Here is a 22,130-nt window from a genome sequence, read left to right as displayed (position 1 = left end):
CTGGAGAATACACCTAAAAACCTGATGATTCGGCACGCTGCGTTCACTGACCAAGCGTGACAGCTCCTACGAGGAAGGATGCACTACGGCCAGATATTAATGCTACCTGAAGCTGCAAGCTTCCTATGCAGTAGTGGCACCTGTGAGGTTGGGGGGGGGGGGGGGGAAGAACATTACCACCAGCTTTTCATTTTAAACGGCTTCTGATAACTAACAACCAACCCTCTGGTGCTTTCTATGGTGAGTGTTATAGTCCTTTTTGTACTTTACTTGCCTCCCAAAGGGATATTTGCTTTTTATCTGTGGCTCCAAACTGTGTAGCAAATGAATTGAGGCTAATAATATAAGCTCATAACTTAACATAGCAAGAAATCTAAAGCAGTAAAGGAGGTGAAAACTTTTTACAAGAAATACTGTATTAATTTTGCTATGTTTTAAGAGAAGATAAACCCTGAGACAAAGATGACATTTTAGAGGTGGAATAGCAGAACAGTACTTCAAACAAAGCATGGTACAGCTTAAAGGTTATTTTGTAGGATGCACTTGCTCTTTGAAAAGATACTGTCTTTTGAAGTCAAATGAACTGTGTAAAAACTTCTACAGGAACACTGTCGTTGGTAAATCTTTTAGTCAAGTTCTGATTGCTTCAATGAAGAGCTAAGTATTTAGAAGTACCATCTCAAGGGCGTGTTGAGATATTTATTATTCAACAGCTGTATGAGCAACTGTACACACTGTCACGTCAGGGTGCCCTGGTGACGTGCCAAATGCTCTCCAAATCCTTGGTGTACACATGCTCACTCCGTCTCTTTTCCCTGAGATACAGGTACCTCACCCCACAAGTCAGAAGATACAAAGAGCACACAATGCCTTTGTCTCACAGGGGTTGTCTGCAACCACTGCTGAGATTCAATGGCTGCTTGTTAGTAAAGCCCTTGCAGTGAAAATCATCCCCAAAGCGGAGGACAGGAGGGTTATGGCCCCTTAACTCACCTACTGCTGTGGGCACAGTGTTTGAGTTATAGGAGACTATTATCCTAAAAAACTCAAGATTTATGGTACTGCTGCTGCAGTAGTGAAGTTTCATACTGTCCCTAGCAGACAAAGCTGACTGAGATGCTATATAATCTACTTAAATACAACCAAAGGCTTCAGAAATTACTAACCATTGATAAATTTGACTTTTCCTAAGGGCAAGTGTGGTTTCCCCCAGTCTGCCTCAAATTCAGCCTACAGAATCCATGAGCTATGTCAGCTTCATAAGGAGAAAAGGGTCACCTTAGTAAGAGAGGGAAGGAGTCAGGGTCAGCAGCATACTGTCCCCATTTAACGTCATGTGGGCTTGGTGTCTGTGAGATACCTACACCTTTTGGAGAAGTTTCAGATACAGGGAAATATGGATATTTTTCTATGACCTCACTTTGTGAGGTGAGCCATGGCAGGTTGGTATAACTTGGCCAACTGCCCTATCAGACTGTATCAGAACACCTGGTGCAGAATATGGTTTGGTCATTTGGGGTGTCTTCTGCTTATTTAAAACTTTTGACAGTTGTCCACTTACCAGGTACCTGTTCTTCAAGGTTAAGTCTTCCTGTAGCATGCCTCTTTCTCTGAGAAGCAGCAGGGACTCTTGTGCCATCAATTTTGCTCCTTGGGCAGCAGAAGCTTCCTGCCCGCAAGGGCAGCAAGGGACAGCTTACTCAGGAGGACACAGAGTCTGTCGAAAGTGTGTTGAAAATAACCTAGGCATTGATGATGCTGGCTGCAGCTGGAGTAGTTATTTCAGACCTATGATTTCTTTTGATATGGCCTGATTTAGTTTTAGTCTGATATTCTAAATCAAAGGCCTCTCTCTGACAACAAACTCTCAAATCAGGTTTCTTTCAGCTTGCACAAGTTCAAGTGTTCTCAACTGTTTATCATTGTCTCTTCTGGCTAATTGGCATTTTTCTGAGTTATTTTTGATGGTTCCTCCAAATGTCAGTGAAATATTTGGAGGAGTTAAAAAACAAGTGACGCCCCCTTCACCCCCCCCCCCCCCCACACACACACACTCCCAAATGGATAATCACAAGAATTCATCCTCAGTTAATCTTTGAAAAAAAATTTGGGGGCCTTCAAAATTATTAAAACTTTTGCTAAAACATATCATTCAAATTTACCTTAAAATAGCTTTTATCCTGGCCCTTCTTCTCTTAAGCCTTGCAACATGGAAACCTCAATGCAGTCCAGTTTTTTTTAAAATAGCTTAATTCCAGAAGACGGAGAAACATTAAACTAACACAATTAGGTGAGTGGAATGCATTTTTCCCTCAGGCACCTCTGGAGAGTGATACTATATCATGTTAAGAACTGTAAGCTGTTGTCACAGAGAGAGCTGGGCTGGGCCAGTGTTTGCATGAGACACAGGAGGGAGAACTGCCGCTGGTGCAGAAAGTCCCTGTGGGGAGCGTGTCGGCAGCACTTCTCTGAGTCACTGGGGGCCCAAAGACCAACCGGTGCATGATGGCACACGTGTTGTTGTTGGGTGAGGTTTAAGTGAGATCCCGAGCCTTTCAGCACATTTATATATTTTATTTATTTATTTTTATGCGTGTATACGTATGTGTGTATCTATAAAAGTCAGTGTTTTGGCTTAGCTCCTTTGTGGATAGGTACAACTACCAATATGAAATCCTTGCAGCTTCAGTGGGGCTTGATTTCTCACTAATGAAAAGGTGAGGTGATTTGGGGAAATCCACGTACGGCTTTTGCATCCTTTTTGTGATGGGGTGGCTGCAGATCCTCCCTGCTGACAGTCTCCACGATGCCCATCTCTAGGAGCAGTGAACTTAAAGACTGAACTCTGACAGAGCAGTGGGTTCTCTGAGGGCAGCAAGAGGAACTATGGGGTAAACCCCCAGGAAACTGCAGGAAAGGTGGGTGGAGAAAGAAACTCAAACAAGGTGGTTTTTTCAAGGGGTTTGAAAAGCCACTTCATGGACTGTAAGGAAGAAGCAGTGACTCATCTGCATTTGGGAAAGTCAGGTGAGGGAAAAGGGTACTGGCAGCAGGACTCGAGAGGGAAGAGGAGAATGCAAAACCTGAACTGCAAGGAAAGGATCCCAAGAACAAGAATGCTCTAGGAAAGCTGTCAGGGTAAGCGTTTATCATATTGTTATCTAATTGGATTTCAGAGCAGTTTCATATTGCATTCGTCCCCGATGAACTGAAGCGTAGCCCTGGCGCGCAGTTGCAGGACAGGCAGGATTAAGGCACCGGCCTGTTCTGGGAGCACTGCCCAGCGTCAGCAGCCAGCAGCAGGGCTGCCCTGCTCTATTTTTATTACGTCTGTGTCCAAAAAGTGTTTTAAAAAGGCTGAAGGATAGCAACCCTGCTGTCTAACAGAGTCCTGGTAGGAAGAGCAGGGCTTCAGGAGGGGTAAGTATGCTCAAATCTGATAGGCAACTGCTGCCCTAAAGAGGGGACAATTCTCCACAGTGCCTGGTAAACATGCCTGATGGCAGCGAAGAAGAGGAGGAGGAGGGGTGGTAGAGAAGATGAAAACATGACAAATTTTGTGGGGAAAGCCTTGATGATCCTGGCTGAACACCTCCTCAGTCCCAGAAACTTCTGCATCTTGTGCTGAAGAGTTTTGCATTCATCCAGCTTCGTTCCACTGAACCTTGAATGACCCCAGATTTCAAATTTCTCCTATTTAAAGTTTAGGAATGGTTCTAATGCTTTACAGGAGCCTAATCTTTAACCTGGTATCTTCTGAGAATGGCTCACCATATTACTTTTCTACCTTCTAGGAAGAAGCCAGTAGTATTTCTTCAGCAAGGCAATTTCAGATACTGAGTAAAATGTTTACTCAAGTTTCCTCTTTTTTCCTTAAGGGATAAAATTAGTAGGGTCCTAATACTGGATAATCTACCACAGACATAAATGACAGGCTTTCAGGTTGATCTAATTACCAATGCCAAACCACAAAAAAATAACAAGTTGCCAGAAAATACAAATCCTGCATAGATTTGACAGGTGAGAAGGTAAGAAGGATGTAAGATGCAGGTCTATCTGCTATAAGCTTCAGACACCTAAATTGTTTTAATCTAGTAAATCTTGATAGAATTGTTAAAGTTGGCAGGGAAAAATCTGTCTCTCATTTCACCGCATCGTTTGGTTGTGCAATGTCTAATGTGAAATAGCCAAATATCTTCTCAGGCTACTCCTTCCAGAGGAATTTTATTAAAATAGGCTTTGATCTGGTAACCATTTTATGTTTCAATTAATACTGGGTTGAATATGTAGTAGTAACAATCTCTTCAGACAGTTTGAATCACACTGCGAGTGAAGCATGTCAGGTTTTATCAAAGGAAAACAATATGTTTTGTTTGGCTTTACAATATTCATACTAAGTAGAAACGCTGTGAGTAAACTCATTCTTGAAGCTTCATTGCAATATGGCACTTGAAACTAACCTTGGATCTCATGACTCATCTCTGCGGGGAATGCGGCATCCCTTGATGAGCTTACGATTCTGAATCCAAGAATATTTGCAAGCCAGAGGCAAAGACCCAGGCTAAGAGGCAAAACTGAAGCAACAGATTAATACCTCTCTTGATTTTCATCAGAGTCTTGACTTCATGTTGGATATTAGTTCAGAAGACATTGTCTGGCAGGAGTACCTGCAAATGCAAATATTGTTTGGCAGTGTTTAGGTCTTGGGGATTTAATGGCCAAATAAATACATTTCCAAACACCTGCAAATATTGTCTGCTTTGCTTTGTAAAATTGGAAATAGCGCATTGGCAGATGGCATGAGCAAATTGTTAGTATTAATAGACCTATACACACAAAGGGAGAACAGGTGACTTCTGTTTGTAATTAAGCTAATCAGAGGGGCAGCAGAGAGTTCTTGTCTTACCAGGATTACTGCTTAAACTTCAGCTACTAAACTGCACCAACAGAGTAAATACTTGCCTTGGCATTTGATGCTCCATACAGTGTCGTGGGGTTTCTCTGCCATGGTTAGTGTCCAGGGTAGGACACCCCACTCACGCAGCTCTGTTCCACTTCAACAGGTTAGTCTGCAGGTCTGCTGTAAAGCTGAATAATTTAGTTATTACCAAACAATCAGATATTTAAAAACCTTGACATAAAAAAAGTGTGCAACATATACAGACTAAGCCTTAAAGCTGTTTGGTTTTTTTCTAACCTTTACATGTTTGACTTTACAGCTCCAGTTCTCAGCCATTATTAATTGCAGTAATATTTTATAGTAAATTTGAATCTACTTCTTTCGACTCCATTAACCCTTTAACTCCTTCACGAGCTTTGATGTCAATCATAATAATGAGAAATATTTACAAAAAAAGCAGGAAATTTAGAGATACAAGAGACTAGACATTGACAATTGGTTGTGGGCATCTTTATGCCTCCTTAGCAAGGCACAGGAAACCTGTTAGGAATATACATTTCTGTAGGAGAAGCCAGGGTTGCAAGGTGCAGCTGAAAACAGTCTGGGGAATGTCAGAGGAAAACTGCATTTGCTGATGTTTTGAAGAGCAGGTCTAGGTTGGCTGTCTCTTGGAAGACTTTTGAAGTGCAGATTAAATAATTCCAGATGATGACAAAAAAAAGACCAAAAGGTCTGGGCTTTCAGCCACTTCGGGCTTGTTTTTGTGCCTGAGAGGGAACCCTGCACCCACTCACTGGGGCTGCTCTGGAATGCCCCTTTACTTTCTCATACAATCCCTCTCAGGAGTTTATGTGTTTTTTATCTTCTGTCCTGGCTTCACCACAAAATTAGCAGCGAGATAGTTTGCTTTTTCCTTCCTCTGCCCGGGGGGTGTGAATAACAGCCTCTTTTCAGAGGATGACGTTAAGGTTGGAAAGGACCTTAAGGATCAACCTACTTCCACCCCCACGGGTAGGAAAGGAGAACTCGTCCCTGGGTGGGCTCGAACCACCAACCTTTCGGTTAACAGCCGAACGCGCTAACCGATTGCGCCACAGAGACTGCTCCGCCAACGTTGCGCCCGCCTCGCCGCCCCGGGCTGTTCCCGCCCGCGGGGCCTCTGCGGCGGCTCCTCAAGTGCTCCGGCCGCGGGCAGGGCCCCGCTCTGGCCGGGAGCTCCCGTTTGCCGCTCCGGCCGCGGGCTCAGCAGGAAAGGCGAGGCGCCGGGAGAGGGCAACGGCAGGGATTTCCAGGTCAGCCTTGGCGCGGCCGGGAGGTGCTGCGCCTTTCCAAGAGGAGCGAGGAGCGGTCTCTGCCTTCAGGGACTGAGCGCGCTGCTTTATCAAACCAAGAGGTTTTGATCCAGGCGGCTGTGAAGAGGGAGGGGACTGTGGAACAAAACGGGACTAAAAGTCTTAAGTTTTCCCCTGAACCCGAAGCGTCAGCAGACAGGTTAATTCTGTACTTTAAATATTGATGCCTTGCTAAGTATGAGCAGATTTGGAGAAGCTCTTACAACCGTCCTTGCTCAGGAAAGCAAACGTTTTTTGAAGGTTTTCCTTTGCTGGCAAAAGCAAGGTGACATCAATAGCGATGGGTATGACCGAAGCAGCTCCTCAGCAAGGACTCACCTGCTAGCCCCTTGCTTGCAGCTGTGTACTCACCTCTCCTAGTTTCAGCTGCTAAAATGTGATCTGGTCAACTAAGCTTTAGCAATTTCCTCTGGTTATAACGGCAAAGTGTGATTGCTCTTTACAGCTGCGTAATGCTGTGTTTGCCATTAGGGCAATAATAAAGTAGTTGTGGCAGACAGTGCAGGTGTGCCCTCATAGCTGTGAGAGGTATTGGTGATATTTAGAAAATAAGACTTTTTTTTTTTTTTTCCCCGTGTGCGGGGTTTGTTAGGAACGAATCACAGGCACTGAGAATTTTCTCTCTTGATTTTATTTACTAGCTACTACAGATGAGACCATACTCAGTTTTACCATTTCATGTTTTAGTATTGGGGTATAGTTACTACCAGCTAAAGCAGCAGATCTTTGAAAAGTTAAAGCATCATCTCTGGTATCTTTCCAGTCCTGTATTTCTAAACAGAGCATGGTTTCAAGCCTCAGCCTAGGAAGTGCATCAGTACAGAGCTGGCCGCACTGAGCACAGCATACTAGTACTCATATCCTGATTTCTGGTCTTGCCCATCTCCTGTGATATTCCTCCTCCTTTCACCCATACCTGTGGATTCCCCCGCTATGTCTGGGGAACATCAATTCAAAAGAAGTGAGAAATCAACCAAGGATGTCAGAGCTGACCTGTTTTGTCAGTCATCACTGGAGCAGATAGAGAGGAAGCCTGCCCATCTGTGGTGCACACCTCTGGTAGAGGACCTCACAGTGGTAGGAAAGAAAATGAGCTCCTCTCTATTTCTTCTAACTCTGCATTTAAATAGAACTGCCTTCTTTACTCTTGCGTGCTATGTTTAATTTGTGAACTCGCCAAGATGTTATCTTTTTCCCAGAATCATCAGGCTTTCTTTAAAGGATGAAATGGATTTATTGCCCTTGGAGAATGCTGCAGAATTTCTTCATTCATGTACTGTAGAGCATGAGATTACAGACTTTCAGCCACAGAAAGGGACATGGGTATCTGTCCTTTAAATATGGATTTTAAAGTAGAAGATGCTTTATCTTGCCCACAGAGGTACAGAAGCAAGGAAAAGTGAATGCTGTGGTTTATTAAGCAAAATTTTTGTTGCAATGAAGGCAGAATTTTTTCTCCATCTGATGCTCTGGGAGGTGGGGGAAGAGGAGCACAGGCAGTATTAAGCTTATATTCTAATTTTATAGTAACAGTTCCATATGGATACATATATTTTAAAGACCAGTTAGCATTTTCAGACAGAAATGGCCTGGTACTGTGCAAAGGAATGAATGTTCTTCTTGTAATACTTTTAAAGTTAAGATTTGGCCTAAATCACTAATTCTCAAGAAAATGCCTCAGCTCTTCATATCAAGATGGAACAATCGCTTCAGCTTAAATACAGGAAATGTTGGGCATAATAGCCATTACTTGCACAGATCTTGTTAACAAGAACATAATTTCCTAATCTCTCCCTTGAAAGCAAACCCAGATGATAGAAGCATAGTTGAGCTCCTGCCAAACACCTCAAGAACTCCGATTTCACACCCAAGCTCCTGCAGGAGTGCCAGGATAACCTCAACTATTCAGTGAAAAAAAAACCTTAAGCACTATGCTTGTAGTTCCTTATACTTGTATTCTTAAATACAAAAGCTATTAGCTGGAGTAGTAAAAAAACTTGAGTAAGAAACAAGAATGCAGACATGTAGATGAGTTTGTGTTACACACCAAGGCAATATATAACTCTGAAGGCAATAATAGTGCCTTAGTGGGAACATCTTTGTCCATCTCCCCATCCTCTTGAATTAGACCGCAAGAGAAAAGAAAGTTGACCTTTTTTTTTTTTTTTTAAGATGTAGAGCCATTGGTGGTAGTCCCTCCACCATGAAGGCATGTGTGATTTAATGAGGCACACAAAGGGCTTTGATCTTGCATCATCTTCATGATGTAAGTGATGAAAACAGGAGCCTTCGCTGGTGGTGGAGGCTCATCAAGAGGTGATGCAAGTGGCAATTGCTGCAAGTCCATAGATGTGTTGGTTTTCAATATACTGCATCTCTAATACAAATAAAGACTAAAAGCTGTTAGACTTCCCTCAGGTTGTTACAGCGGTGCTTTTAAAAAGCAAATAACTGAGCAAACTCACTCACTAAGTGTTTGTAGACCATGTTGCAGGAACTGCAAATATTAGAGACAACTTTAATTTTATTTATCTACATTTTTCCCATTAGCTTGTGAAACTATTGACTATTTACTTTTTTAAAAAAAAACAGAGCACGTAACAAGTTGACAAGATTATTATCTTGCTCCAGAGTTTTTATAGGCTCTCTGGGTTTCTAGATGGGATGAAGGGTGGAGCTAGCCATTTAGCCACACCCATGGTGAGGTTTATAAAAGGAAGTTGTCTAGGAGAAGCTCTTTTCTGCCAGTCTAAAGCAACTGGTAGTTTTATTTAACAGGATTTTGTCTTAAAAAAAAAAACAACAATACTCCTACTATGTCAAGGCCTCATAAAGGTTCCCGTAGTGGGAATGGTCCTCTGAATGAATCTTTGAAACAGCAAAGTAAGGTAAGTCATGGAGTCTGCTTTACTACTCTAGTTCATCTTTACACATAATATTTCTGTGGCAGAGATCTGAGTATTACTGTAATTTCAAAGGTCTGTATTTTCTCTGCCATGTGCAGTTGGAGTTTTGTTCTTTGTAGTTTTCTATTCCTGTAATGCTAACTCAAATGGAGAAGAAACAACCTTAAAAAACATCCACAAACTTATTAGACTTTAGAGAGGTTTCTATTTGTCATAAGGTGGTCAGGCTTTAAAGATTGATGACTTTGAGGGCTTATTTGCATGACCTGTCCACAACACTAAGGTTAATGTTGTTGTTGTAATTGTGCTGCTCTTCATAAGTCACACCAATATTAATTTCTTAAGCATACAAATAAAAGATATGCTATGCTTTATTGCACAATTGCTGTGACTTAGTCACGACTTTTTGATACACCCAGAAATCCTGCCATAATTTTTGGTTTATACTGTATCACAGCTACCTTATGTATACATTCAAATAATTGCTTATAAGTTATTATGTTGAGCAGAGGTCTTGTGAGTTACCGTAGATATCCCTCAATGAGATTATGTGCTATAAAGGTTTGTTTGCTATTGAATGCAGGTGTTCATGTTGGTATAATAATTCTGTAAACGGGTCTGTATCAGTTTTACAGGATGACGGGTGAAACCTTTCATAATCGTCAACTGAAATCAAATGCTTTGTATCAAAAAGCGATCCCAACCACGTAGGGTGTGTAGCATGGATGTGTCAAGAATGCTGGTCAGCATCAAAAAATACCTATCTCATTACACTGGTCACATAGCTCTGGGCTTATTGCTGGTGTGATGATAAAGCAGAATTGTAAGGAATTGGAGAGAGGGGAATGAACCTTGAAAATACTTTTTAGGTGGCTCCTTTCAGGCCTCTGCGAAAACGGAAGGAAGTCTGGACTACTTTGAAAACTTAATAAACAACCAGAGATAAGTGTCTTAATAGTGAACTTTTTCCTCCAGTTACTTTATCTGTACATAACTAGATCACAGTAGTAATTTTTTTCTTGTGAGCCTTCAATTTAGAAGGAGTAGAAGTCACTAATATTTTTGTTATTCATTGCACCCAAAACATGGGAAGTATTTGAGGGTCACTAGTCTACTAGTTGTTCTCCAGAGTATATTAGTATAACTACTGCGTGCTATGAAAATAACCAAAGTAATGGTTTCCACAAAGCTGGCAGTGTTGATGGGTTCTCTTTTTCAAGCGGTAAGCAAAATCCTGAATTAATGTAGCTGGCAAAAAGCTGACTGATGACCTCTTGGGCAAAATGGTATGACGTAAGTTGGGGAGGCTGTCAGAGCATTTTGTCTTTGTGTGATTAGTAGACATGAGAAAATAAATGCATCTTGTGTTTGAATAGACACATTTTCCATGTTGATAATGCTGTGGTTTTTCTTTGGAGCTTTTGCTGTCAATATTAAACTTGTAGGATGCTTAACTTGAGCAGCATGGTCATTTCTGCTTTTTGCCGTGTGTTTTTACTGATATGTAACAAACCGTGGCTGTGCTGGACTGTGGTGAGAAGAGCCTTTTTTGACAGCATAGCCATCTCCTGCAAGGGAGTCCCCTTGGCTTTATCTGCTGCCATTCTTCCGGGAGGTTGACGTGCTGCAGTTAGATTTTTCATAGGTATTTTTAAGCACATTGCATTTATTCTGAGTGCCTGATGTAGACCAAATTGTTAAAAAATATTTGCTGTTATCTTTTGTTGTATTAGTTCAGTAAATGGGAGAGATGAAGGAAGAGGAAAATACTGTCAGTACTGGCAGAGAATCTTAGATATCTCTGCTCTTGGATACTTTTGGATGGGTTTTCTGAATCAGGGAGAAAGTTTGAGCTTTTTCAAGTGGGTAATGTAGAGTGAGTTACTTTTTGACATTGCTGCATAGCTTAACATGCGTTTGTAAATTTGGTCACCCCTCTAAGCCAGGGATTAAAATGACTTCAGTCATTTTGTGACTTCAAAAGCAATATTTAGGGCATAAAATACTTATCCAGCATAATTCTCACACTAACCTGCTATTCTACACAAGTGAGTCAAGGGACACCAACTGTCCTATGGCTGATTACTTATTCTATTTGAAAAGTTTAGATAAATCCTCAAAAGGCTACTTTTGAGTAGCCAAACTACAAGCCTTAGGGTGCCGTCTTCCTCTCCTGGTTTGATTTTTTGGAGCCATGTATGTAGTAAATGCAGAAAGCCCATAGAGGTGGCTTCTTGGCGGCAAGCTCGGTAATTAAGAGGCAGATGGCCAATGACAATTTCTTAGTAACTTATGTCTTTGAGGTGGTATATGAAGACTGACACTGACAGCTGGATTACTCTGATGTGGTCCCTTCACATTTCAATACTTCCACTATCAGAAGATTCAGGCACAAAACTTGAGCATGTTTGGGTGGATGCTGAAATTAAATCTTGCTCTGGAGTCTCCCTCCGTAATTCAAGCATGGCAACGCAAGTGTGTTCAGAGCCGAGCTGGGGGAGGGATGTGGGGCGGCTTGCAGGTTCGGCTGGGATGGGTGCAGGGGTGGTCGTGGTGAAGGGGCTGGCGTGGGTGGACTGAGAGGGTCCAAGGGGAGGAGGTAGGTTCCCAGGAGGGCAGAGTGGAAGGAGAGAGGTCCCTTCACAATGGCAGCTTCTGAGTCTTGGCCTAGCCTCTAAACCTTGCTGGCCCTGCACAGTCTTCAGTGTCTCTTTGTTTCCCATCATCTCTTCCACTACCATCAAGAAAGTGAGTTTTATGACTCCTGGATGAGGACAGAAACACATTTTTCTGTGCATTCCTGGGTCAGCCAAAGTCAGTTTTACCTGCACCACTGAGAAGATCCAAGCTGATGCTGCTTAGCTGGGTGCCTTACTGCTTTATGAATCATAACACCACTATGGATTCTCCTGTTCAGCTGTTGTTTATGTAGGCTGTGGAATCCTGAAATCAGAAGGGTTTTACAGATCCTAAAATCACTGCCGTTTCTTTAATATGACTGGATTTCCTTAAATAATTTTTTTTTTCTCAGGGCAGTGCTGTCAGAGGAAAGAGTCAGATGGCTTTTGCTGCCCTAGTTTAGTTCAAGTCAAACCAAGCTGCTGAGTTTCAACAGTAAGTCTTGTAGACTTGAGGTTTTTCAGTTTTTGTCCACCTGACAATCACGCATATAGGCAACAATTTCCATCATAAGGAAGAAGCCTGAAGTTCATCTCCTTTGTGCAAGCTGGAAGGGGAGTCACAGAGGATGCGGTATACAATGAAAACTCTCCATAGATAACTGAGATCTAAATAACAAACTGAGAAAGAAATATAACTGCCAGTCAGATGTCACTTGGCTTGAGACAACATCTGTGAGGTGTGTTTGTAAGATGCATGAAGGCATGTAAGATGCATGATGCACATCAGGTAAAGGATGTGATTAGCATCCTGTGTATGACATTAGGATGATGGATCATTTCTGCTGCAGCAATAATCCTTCACTGGGATGCAAGGACTACAGACAACGTGTGATCATGTTAGAAAACCAGATAGAGAAATCCTACGATGGGCTTGTCAAATAACAGGGAACTTATTATGTAGCTGTGGAACGGACCAACAAGAAACGTTTGTGTGGATGATGGCAGTGATATCTCTTGTCTTCCTTTGAAAGGAACACGTAGCTACTGGTACAGTTCTGTCCATTAAAACAATGTGGCACAGAGGAATTGATGCTGCTCTATTTCAGCATTCACTGTGTGCTACTGCAAGAAATTTGAAGTGCTGCCCTCCACTCTTTGACCATGAAGATCTTATTCCAGGTTTTAGTGAATTCAGTGATACACAATAAGACATAAATAAAATGTGTATGTTATGCAGTAGCCTAAATGCATCCACTTAAATCCACTAAGATTGGTGGTACAGGGTATAGGGCCTCAGAGTTATTTCCTGTATATGTCCTGCTGTGCAGTATGGTGTTTATCTATGGATTTTTTTTCATGATGATCTCTTTACATATGATAACTCACTTCTAAAACTCGAAACTGGAGGAAAAGTTTTGCTCAGAATGACGTCTGAGGTAAAACTGAATGGTATTTCTGCCTTTCTCATACCCGTAAGCATACAGACTGGTCCTGGAAGGTGCTGGTGAGCCCACTCAGAAGCTATTGATGGGAGCTGGGTATCAGTCTGTGTGCTTTCAGAGTGCTGCAGCAGGGCCTGGAGCTGGCCTGAGCTTTATGGGGGAACCACCCACTCTTTTCTATTACATGAACATAAATGAAGTGTTAAAGGCTTCCAGCCCACAAAGCTGATTTTATTAGAACATAAAAATACATGTTAGAAGAAAAAACACTTACCAACAGGAGGGATCTGGAAGGTGAGATTAAAGCTCTTTTATAATACGTACCTTCCATGCCCGATGTATCCTGTACAGTAGGGTCCTTCCCTCCTATCTTTTCTAGTTCACTAATTTTTTGGCTTCTGAAGTTGAAGAAATTCTGCGCTGTCCCCAGGAGACTTTATTTTCAAGTCTTGTTGGGCTTGCCTTTTGGTTCGAGTCCTTGGCACAAGCCCAGTACTTTGCTTGGGCATCTCCTGTTGTTCACTTGTGCATCATGTTGACCACGGAGGGGTTTCATTCCCAGCTCACCCCATGGTGTGCAGCCACAGCTAAACCCCACAACAATCGAACGAATAGCTCTCTGCATGTGTATACACATAAAAAAACCCTCTGAGTTGGATTCTCTCACCGCACTACTGGATGCCTTTCCATTGGTATCAAGCAGAGACAGGCTCACCTCTTCTGGGATGTGGACTGCCAAAACATGTGGCTTTATTCCAAATTAACCAATCGACTGTAAAAGAAGCAGCAACTTGTGTTCCTGAATTTGTTGAATTCTTAGTGACAGAAAATCATTACGCTGGCTTGCCCATCCTGTTTTCCTGCATGGAGTAGTAGGGGAAAGAACACAGCACTTCAAAAAAGAAAAAGTTGTAAGCCTCTCTACTGACTAAGGAAAGCAGGAGTATTTCTGGGATTAAAAACAGTGCACTTTCCAGTGTAACATCATGTCACTTGGTTAAAGTTGAGACAGCTTCGGTTGTATTATTCTTTGCACGTCTTGTATGTCAAAATACATTATCTCAATCATTTTCATATTCTGGAAATTAAACTTCAGCATCAATTTGTCATTGAAAACGAGTAGGAAAGCTGAACCCTGACAGTCTTCTCCGGGATACAGCAGTTTCTCAAAACCAACAAGTTATACTAAGGGAGAACAGAATAACGCTGAAGTAAAATTATGTGCTCATGCTTTCGACAAGCAAAAGGCATTTAGTTTGATAAGGTGCCAAGCAGTGTCATTTGAGAGCATTGCAAAGACTTCCAGCTGTCTTGCGTATGCTAACTAAATATCTGGGTGAATTAGAATTTGTCCTTGTGAATATTTCACCAGGAGTGACCTTGCCTGATCTGTTAAATTCAAGCTCAAGTGCAGCTTGTTGCACTCTGCTGATAATATTTTTGACCAAGACTGTATTTCTCCGAGCATCCTAGCCAATGCTGAAGTGAAGAACTGTGTTTGTAGAAGCATAGCAGGGCTCTCCTCCCAGCTGCTTCCCAGCTTGCTGTGGGAGATGCTGCCCTGCTCTGTTGACTCATGTGGAAGGTGTGGCGTGTTTTGACCAGCATTGGAAGGGCGTAAGAGTCGCAGCAGAGTGCAGCAGAGTCTGAGACAGGCCCTGCAGGGAAATCAATCTTATGGGAAAGCGTAGGTTGAATCTTGCATTTTTGCTACGTGAGTTAACAAGCAAGCTGACTACCAAAAAGGGAGAAAAATTGGACTTACACCACAAGCATACATAAACTGCTCATTGGCTTGGGAGAGAGACCTGCTTCCAGTTGATGCTGGATGCTTCAGCTGCGGACGCTATCCAGCTGCTCATTTGTTCCACAAGTTACTACCTTGATTCACCCTGGGCATGTTCAGTTCAGTAATATCTTGTTACAGGGACTTCCAATAGCTGACTAATCTTGCTGAAAAGAGAAGGGCTTTGTTAAATGAGTGCATGCTTGGGAAATAAGGATTTCATTTGCAGAAGTTTTATTTAGAGCCCCAAAATGCATGCTCACCTTTTGCACATGTATTTTATATCTAGCACTGTTTATTAAACCAGTTGTGCATGAAAATACTTGACAGTTGCCATCTTGGGAGCCCTAGATGCAAAGAGAGTGAGTTTATGCAAGACAGGAGATGTGCCAAGCACTCTTTCGGGCTCAGCTGAAGGACACTCGGGTCACTCCAAAGAAAAACAGCTAGTAGGATCCTGCCGCTACAGAAAGTGCCACAGTTTGAAGAATACTTCTCTAGCAACATTAACAAGGGCTAGGTTCTCTAGGACAGATTTCATGTGCCTGAGAAGAAACAGTAAGACATCTGCACAGGATTTGCTGTACTGGCAGAGGGAAACAAAACAAAACAAATCCCAAACACCAAAACTGCCAGAGTTTTGCTTCCCAATCTAAGCTAAAAGGCTTTGTCTTCTAGATGTGAAAAATTGGCTGGTGTAGAAGTTCGGTCTAAAAGGGAAATAGTGTGCATGTAAATGGCAAATCAATCCAAAGTAATTAAATTAAGTGGTGACTTTTTTTGCTTAGTTTGGACAGCAAACAGAAAACATGGTAAGGGTCTGGGAAAGGCAGTGAGAGAAGTATCTACACTTAAATTGTGTATAGTACTAAAATTAGTTTAGTGCTTTTCCAAATCAGTACTTACAGGCAGTGTCCTGAAGGAAAAACTTTCCAGAGCAGAGTGTTGTGGAAGTTTAAATTCAATCTGATACTATAGAGTAACTTAGAAACTTCCTAATTAGCTTTTTTCTGATGAGCAGGAGTGATGCATGTGCCTTCAAGTTAGTGGACTGGTCCACTGTTTTCTGTGGCTCTTGTCTGCAGAACAATGTAAAGAAACAGTAATTCCTGTGACCTTTGCACTGCAGCCTCTTGGAGGAAATACTGCAGCCCAGAAACTTCTGATTTGGTAGACTTCAAATACAAACTATCCTTTCAGAACAAAGCAACATTAACTTGAGGGGTTAAAGTTTGACAGCCAACCTTTTGAACCCCCTCCCATATGACTTGCTTTAATTGCATAGTATCATGGAGTACCTAAATGAGATAACAAGCTGTCGCTCTTATCTCACAGACTGGAATGTTTTCCTTCAACTTGGAGTTCACAAGCTGTGATCAGGTGGCAATGTTATTGTAACTGAAGGAGTAAAAGGTATTTATGCAGCTTTCAAACACAGTCCTGCTCTGAAGAACCCCTAAATGCCACTCTTCATTTCCCTTAATGTAGAGACCCATTTCTAGTTTCCAGCTCTATAAACACTCAAGATCTGAAAAGATCAGTTGGTTCTGTGCTCCCTTTGTCAAATATACAGGTTTTGCAATTTTAGCTCTGATTATTTGTGTGGAGTCATTACCACAATGCAAGTGTCCTCAAACTTTCAGTGCACTTTAGCTTTTCCATTCTGCAGGCAGGATGCAAGTTTGCCCCCAGTTTCTGATAGACCTTTTACAAGTGTCCAAGCTTCTGGTCCTTACTGAGAATACAGGTAGCTATTACATTTGTCAATGAAGTTCTGCTGCTCTTAGTGACCAGAGCTACTGCCACCTGGGTAGGGTAAGCAAATCAGCATTCACGGTTTTGAAACATAAATAAATACCAAATAGCATTTCCCTACCTACTCCCCCAAGGGATCCAATCCTATCAACATACTCAGATTGTGTTACCTGTGCCAAACACAGCAATTGCTGACTGCTTTCAGTTAAAACACGTGTAGAAGTGTGTGAAGTGATGGTGTACCATTCCTCCACCTTGTAGATGAGGGTGGTTGAAGGACTGACTCAAAAACATGAGATACTAAAAAAGATCTGCCCCTCAGCAGCAGCTTGGAGAAGGCCTAAAACATGCTCCTTCAGAGTTTCATGACCACCTGGCTGTGGTTATGTCACTGGGACCACCTGAGCACTGATTAATGTAAAAGTTTAACATAGAGCTTTCAGCAGAGATTGGTACCCAGGGATGCTTACTGCACTGTGGATCTATGGAAAAGTGACTCTTACACACCACCTAGGAAAACTGGATAGTTGGGATTGATTAGGTGAAAATGAGAGAAGAAAACACTCAAATTTTTTTGGCTTTTGGTTTATGACTCAGTACATGTGGTGATCTGTGCAGTACAAAATGAGGTGATGCTACACCCTTCAGTGTATCTTTAGTAGTCACATAAGCACCTTATCTGATCAGAGGTTCGCAGGACATGTCCACAAACTATAGCCTTACAGACTTCGTAGGCTTGTACATCTGTAATTGACTGCAAGTAATCCATTCCTCTCACACAAGAGAAGAGTCCAGGAACTCTTTATCTGCTTCACCAGTGCTGTAAAGAGCAAAACTTTATTTTTTAGTTTTATATATTGGATATTATGCCTTATAAATGTATTTATATATTATATATTTAGATTCTTAAAGACTGAAATAAATATCAAGATAGAAGATTTTAGCTGTTTTTACCATTGCCACAGATACTGGAATCTATATTTACATCCTTGAGTTAATCCCATTTTCCTGTTCAGGAACTTGAGGCACAGAAACACATGCCAGAACTGTTAAAAGGGCTGAGATGGCAGTCCAATACCCTAACTAGGGCTCTCTTTCCTGGGTAAGGCAAGCAGGCAGTTAGCATCCTGCAGTTATGATACTTTCACACAAAATCATTGGATGATACAGGTTGAAAGAGATCTTCTTGTCCAACCTCTGTTCAGAGCCATCCCAAACAGATCAGGTTGCTCAGGAACTTGTTGAGCCCAGCCTCACTGGATCCAGTGTTCAACCCCCTTGTGAGGAAAACACTTTTCCTAACATGTAATCAGGATTTGCCCTGTTGAAACTTGCCTGTTGCCTCTTGCAATGTCAGTGTGTGCATTTGAGAAGATCCTGGCTCCATCTTCTCTACACCCTCCCCTTAGGTAGCTGTGGGCTGCAATGATACAACCCCCACACCCTAAGCCTTCTTCAGGCTGGACAAATCCAACCCTTTCAGCCTCTCCTGCATCATGTACTCCAGCTCCTTATCCATCTTGATATAGTAGACTGGGTTCCAGTATGTCTATCACTGGTTTGTGACTCCCCAGTACACAGGTACTCACTTTCGCAAGTTGTGAATACTGGGGAATAATTACCGCCCTGGATCTGCAAACCCAGCCCAGTGAAGGGTTGTCCTTCTCTACTGCAAGGGAATACTGCTGAGTTTTTTCCAACTTGTTGTCCACTAAGACCACCAGGTCTTTTTTCTCTGAAGCTGGTCTCCGGCCACCTGGCATCCAGCATGGTCATTCACTCCCAGGGGCATGAATTTGCATACTTGCTTTCCAGGCCTGTCCTTGCTCTTTCCTGGTCTGAAATAGGTATAGGTAGTGAATGTTGCACTGTTCTAGAGATTATTTTTACTTTTTAAAGAAAGCTACTGAATTCTGTAATTTAGCAAAGATCACAGGTCAGTAAGCTAGACAACTTCCAGGCATGGCTGTGTGCTCATAGCAGAGCAATGTGTTAGAACAGAGGGTTGGTAGGAGCATTTAGCCCCCTCTGTGGCCACCTACCTATCTTTGGCTGAATATTCTCTGACATGCTTCATTTTCTTCACTCACTGTAAAGAGAGATCTGAAAAACTAATCCCCCAATAAAGGGGGGTTTAGCCCATCTAATCTCAGGGACACTAACTGAGCTACCTGCATTTTTCTCAGGCATATCTAGAAGCATAAGGATTACAGTGAAGGATACCATTTAAATGTAAGTTATTTCTTGAGTTTAAAAATCTGTCTTTTAAAGCTCTTAAAACAACTCATTCTAAATATGTTGTTGGTCCTGAAGCTGTTACGTTTTAGATCCCTGAAGCGGTTCTGAGAGTCCTGCAGTTTGCTGCAGCTGCCTGTATAGCACTTCTATGGAATTTATCTTTGGGCTCTTCCTACCATGCTTGTTCAGCAAGCTTGTTTTCAAAGAAAGAATGTCACCTGGGTAATTCAACATATTATTATGCCATCAGGACTCCTCACATTAAACTTCAGGTTTGGCTGTCTTAGAAGAACTTCAGAAAATGTCTCAAGTCAAAACACATAACGCAGGTTTTTGGGTTTTAACATCTGAATGTATACCTTAATGTTTTTTCCTTGAGTCCTCTTTTAATTATCAGTTGCTGATTAGCCTATAAAAATTCAGCCACAAAAAAAGCCTAAAGCTGGGCACAGAAAATGATAAACGTACTGGAAACTTGTGGTGGGTTGACCTGGACAGGAGCAGTTGCTGCTAGCTGGCCTCCATGTGTCTTTTATTCCTTTCATATTGAAGAGGAAAAAGCTGATAGACGGTCTCCCATAGCTCTGTGTACCCACCAGTCTCCAGGCAATACTTGAAGAGGAGTTCATGTCTACTTTTAAAACTTAATATTCCAGCCCACTCAATGGAGTTGTTCCCTGTACCTGTTTCTGACCAGCAATACCAGCCAGTGAGATCCTGCCCTTCCACATGTGCCAACCCAACTGTTGATGGGGCCGTGCTGTGTACTGAAACAGAGAACTGCACCAGATCTATTTTTTTAACTCTGAAAAAAAAAAAGATAACTTTGAAATTGGATCCCTTTCTGCGTCTACTTCAGCGTGGATTGGATTCAGAGTTATTCCAGCAAAACTGAGGGGCAGCCCAGAGACATAAATAAGGAGTGAACAGTTAAGGCTGGAATGCCTTAAGGCAATATTATTGCCAAATTCTTCATAATGTGAAACCTTAGTCAGTGCTGGCTTTTCTTGCCTCGCTATAAAACATATGCATCACTGCAACATAACTTCTTGTTTATAAAGAGGAAGATATTAGAGAAATGTGTTAAGTGATTCTAGTGTATGAAACAAAGCAGAAACCTGATCAACCCTAGTTATTCTTAAACCAAGTCCATTCTGTAAGATGGTATAATGCCTACCAGAAAAACACATCAAAATGTATAATACATTGGTACATACAGAAGTGCATCAATAGCAAACTGCCGTCCAATGTGCAAACCACTGACAGGTGCCTAACAAAATTGGTGATTGTGTTGGATGTGGAAGCCAATAGACATAGGCACTGACAGTGCAAGTAGAACAGATTTTTGGTTAGTGTGATAGAAATTGAAATGCAGACGTCAATGACTCTGAACTAAGCTTTAAAGAAAGGGATAGCTCAAATAATTGAAGGAAGGTTGTTTTCTCAAAAAGGAGCAAAGAGGAAAAAACTTCTTGGTTGAAAAGGAGCTAAGTGTAATGTAGCAGCCTGCTGCCAAATAGATGATAAATACACATTCTCATCTGTTTGTCCTGTTAGGTCTGCCACCTACTGCTTGATATACTGGCTTGGCATTTATCATGCCAAAAACCAAAAAAAGTTTGCCAAATCTGTCACACTAACTAAAATCACATGAGCTGAGCTCTGTTACACCCTTTTGGAGTTGGAGGATAATTACTGCATCTCAAAGTTATTGGGCAGGAAGGTGGGGAAAGGTATTCCTTAATAGGAGGAGGGCAGGTAGGCTGCTGCAAAAAGTAGGTGTCACACTGCCGTTGGCTAAAGCTTTGAACCCAGCATTGTCTCCATGGCATTTGCATCTTGGAAACTCCAATTTACAAAAGGTTGAGGAGGGATGGGAGAGAACAACAGAATTTACAGAAGTTGGCTTACTGCTCTATGTGGAGAAAAATCTAGTGGCTTCCCAAGCAGAGTTAGAAGTCTTCCTGAGAAGGGATGCATGTACTTTCCTACTAAGTTGTTAAGTAGGACATGCTTGGATTTACTTTATGTGTAAATGACCAAAAAAAGATTGGTTGCTTTGTAAATGAGAAGGAGGGAACAAAGTTTTATGAGAAGTCTCTAGCACTTTTTTCATGCCAATAGATGACTTGAAATGAGAGCACTGGCAGAAGAGCAGAACCACTGGGACAAAACTGTGTTTGAAATGACAAGAGCAAAAGAGGTGGGAAGCTCTATCATGCACTCAGTAGCAGCATCTCACATCTTCTGGGACTGCCTTCCTTGTGAAGCACTCCAGGTCAAACTAGGGCATTTCTCATGGATTTGGAGTTGGAGATTAGTACTAAACTCAGTTCTGTTACTTGGTTTCTTTGCTTTGTCCTTGTCTTTGTGGCTTCCATATACTGCTGCAGAGCCCGGTCCTGAGTAGGTGCAGAGTAGGAACAGTGAGACAGCATAGGGTTGGGCTGTTAGTTAACAGTAAGTTGAGAAATCTGCCCAACTGTTAAATGTATGGGGGTTTTTGTTTTGGTTTTTGTGATTCATGCACAGCTCATAAAACCAGCAGTTCTTTCCTCTGACACTGGAAGCCTTAATCTTTTGGTTCATCTTTTCAACAGGAAAGCATACGTAAATAGTGATATACAGTGTTTTCTGATTTACACTCCAAGTTTGTCCATTTCTGTAATTTGTCAAGCTATTCTCCACTCAGTGAATGCCTGGATAGCAGCCACAACGGGTTTGCTTGAATTCTTTCAGTTGCTAAAAATAAGTTGGTCTTGGAGTTGTTTTTTATAACCACTGAGGATATTTGAAGCAATAATAGGTGACTGTCAGCCTATATTATAAATTGTTTTCATGCTACACCACATTCCCAGCCCTTGGCAGGGGGGGAGGAAAGATCTGTGCAGTATGGTAGAAAGTATCCAGTCCACTGAGACACAGTAGCAGAAGACAAGGCTCTGCGCCCACATGGGACATACAGCTCCCTGAGATAGTTTGGAAAATATGTTGTCAAATGTACTAGAAGGCATTTGATTTAAATCACCTTAATAACATTCTGTCCTAACTTTTCACCCTTGGTCCTTCAAACAAACAGCTATAGATACTACTTTTCATAGTATAACTATATGATGTGCTTCTAGAAGCT

The 22,130-nt window shown here is 41.9% G+C and overlaps 1 protein-coding gene and 1 non-coding gene across 4 annotated transcripts in view; one reads left to right on the top strand and one right to left on the bottom strand.

Annotated features, from left to right (window-relative positions):
• Positions 1-22,130, top strand: part of MAPRE2 (microtubule associated protein RP/EB family member 2) — a 102,551-nt gene that overhangs the window by 786 nt on the left and 79,635 nt on the right. The window contains exon 1 of one of the 3 annotated variants that reach the window (XM_074819813.1): positions 6,176-6,192. The exons of 1 other annotated variant lie outside the window; for it this stretch is intronic. Coding sequence is in view for 1 of the 2 variants with exons in the window: in XM_074819784.1 (XP_074675885.1) it covers positions 9,069-9,140 (72 nt within the window). In the remaining variant the exon portion in view is untranslated. Of the gene's footprint in view, positions 1-6,175; positions 6,193-9,004; positions 9,141-22,130 lie in introns of those variants that run through there. One more of the 3 variants, XM_074819784.1, reaches the window with a different exon arrangement.
• TRNAN-GUU (transfer RNA asparagine (anticodon GUU)) lies at positions 5,928-6,001 on the bottom strand. Its single transcript has one exon. It is a non-coding gene; the product is annotated as a tRNA-Asn (tRNA).

This window comes from Strix aluco, chromosome 1 (genome assembly GCF_031877795.1).
Source record: "Strix aluco isolate bStrAlu1 chromosome 1, bStrAlu1.hap1, whole genome shotgun sequence".
In the NCBI taxonomy this organism is placed as follows: domain Eukaryota; kingdom Metazoa; phylum Chordata; class Aves; order Strigiformes; family Strigidae; genus Strix; species Strix aluco.
This window is presented reverse-complemented; position numbering and strand designations above follow the sequence as displayed.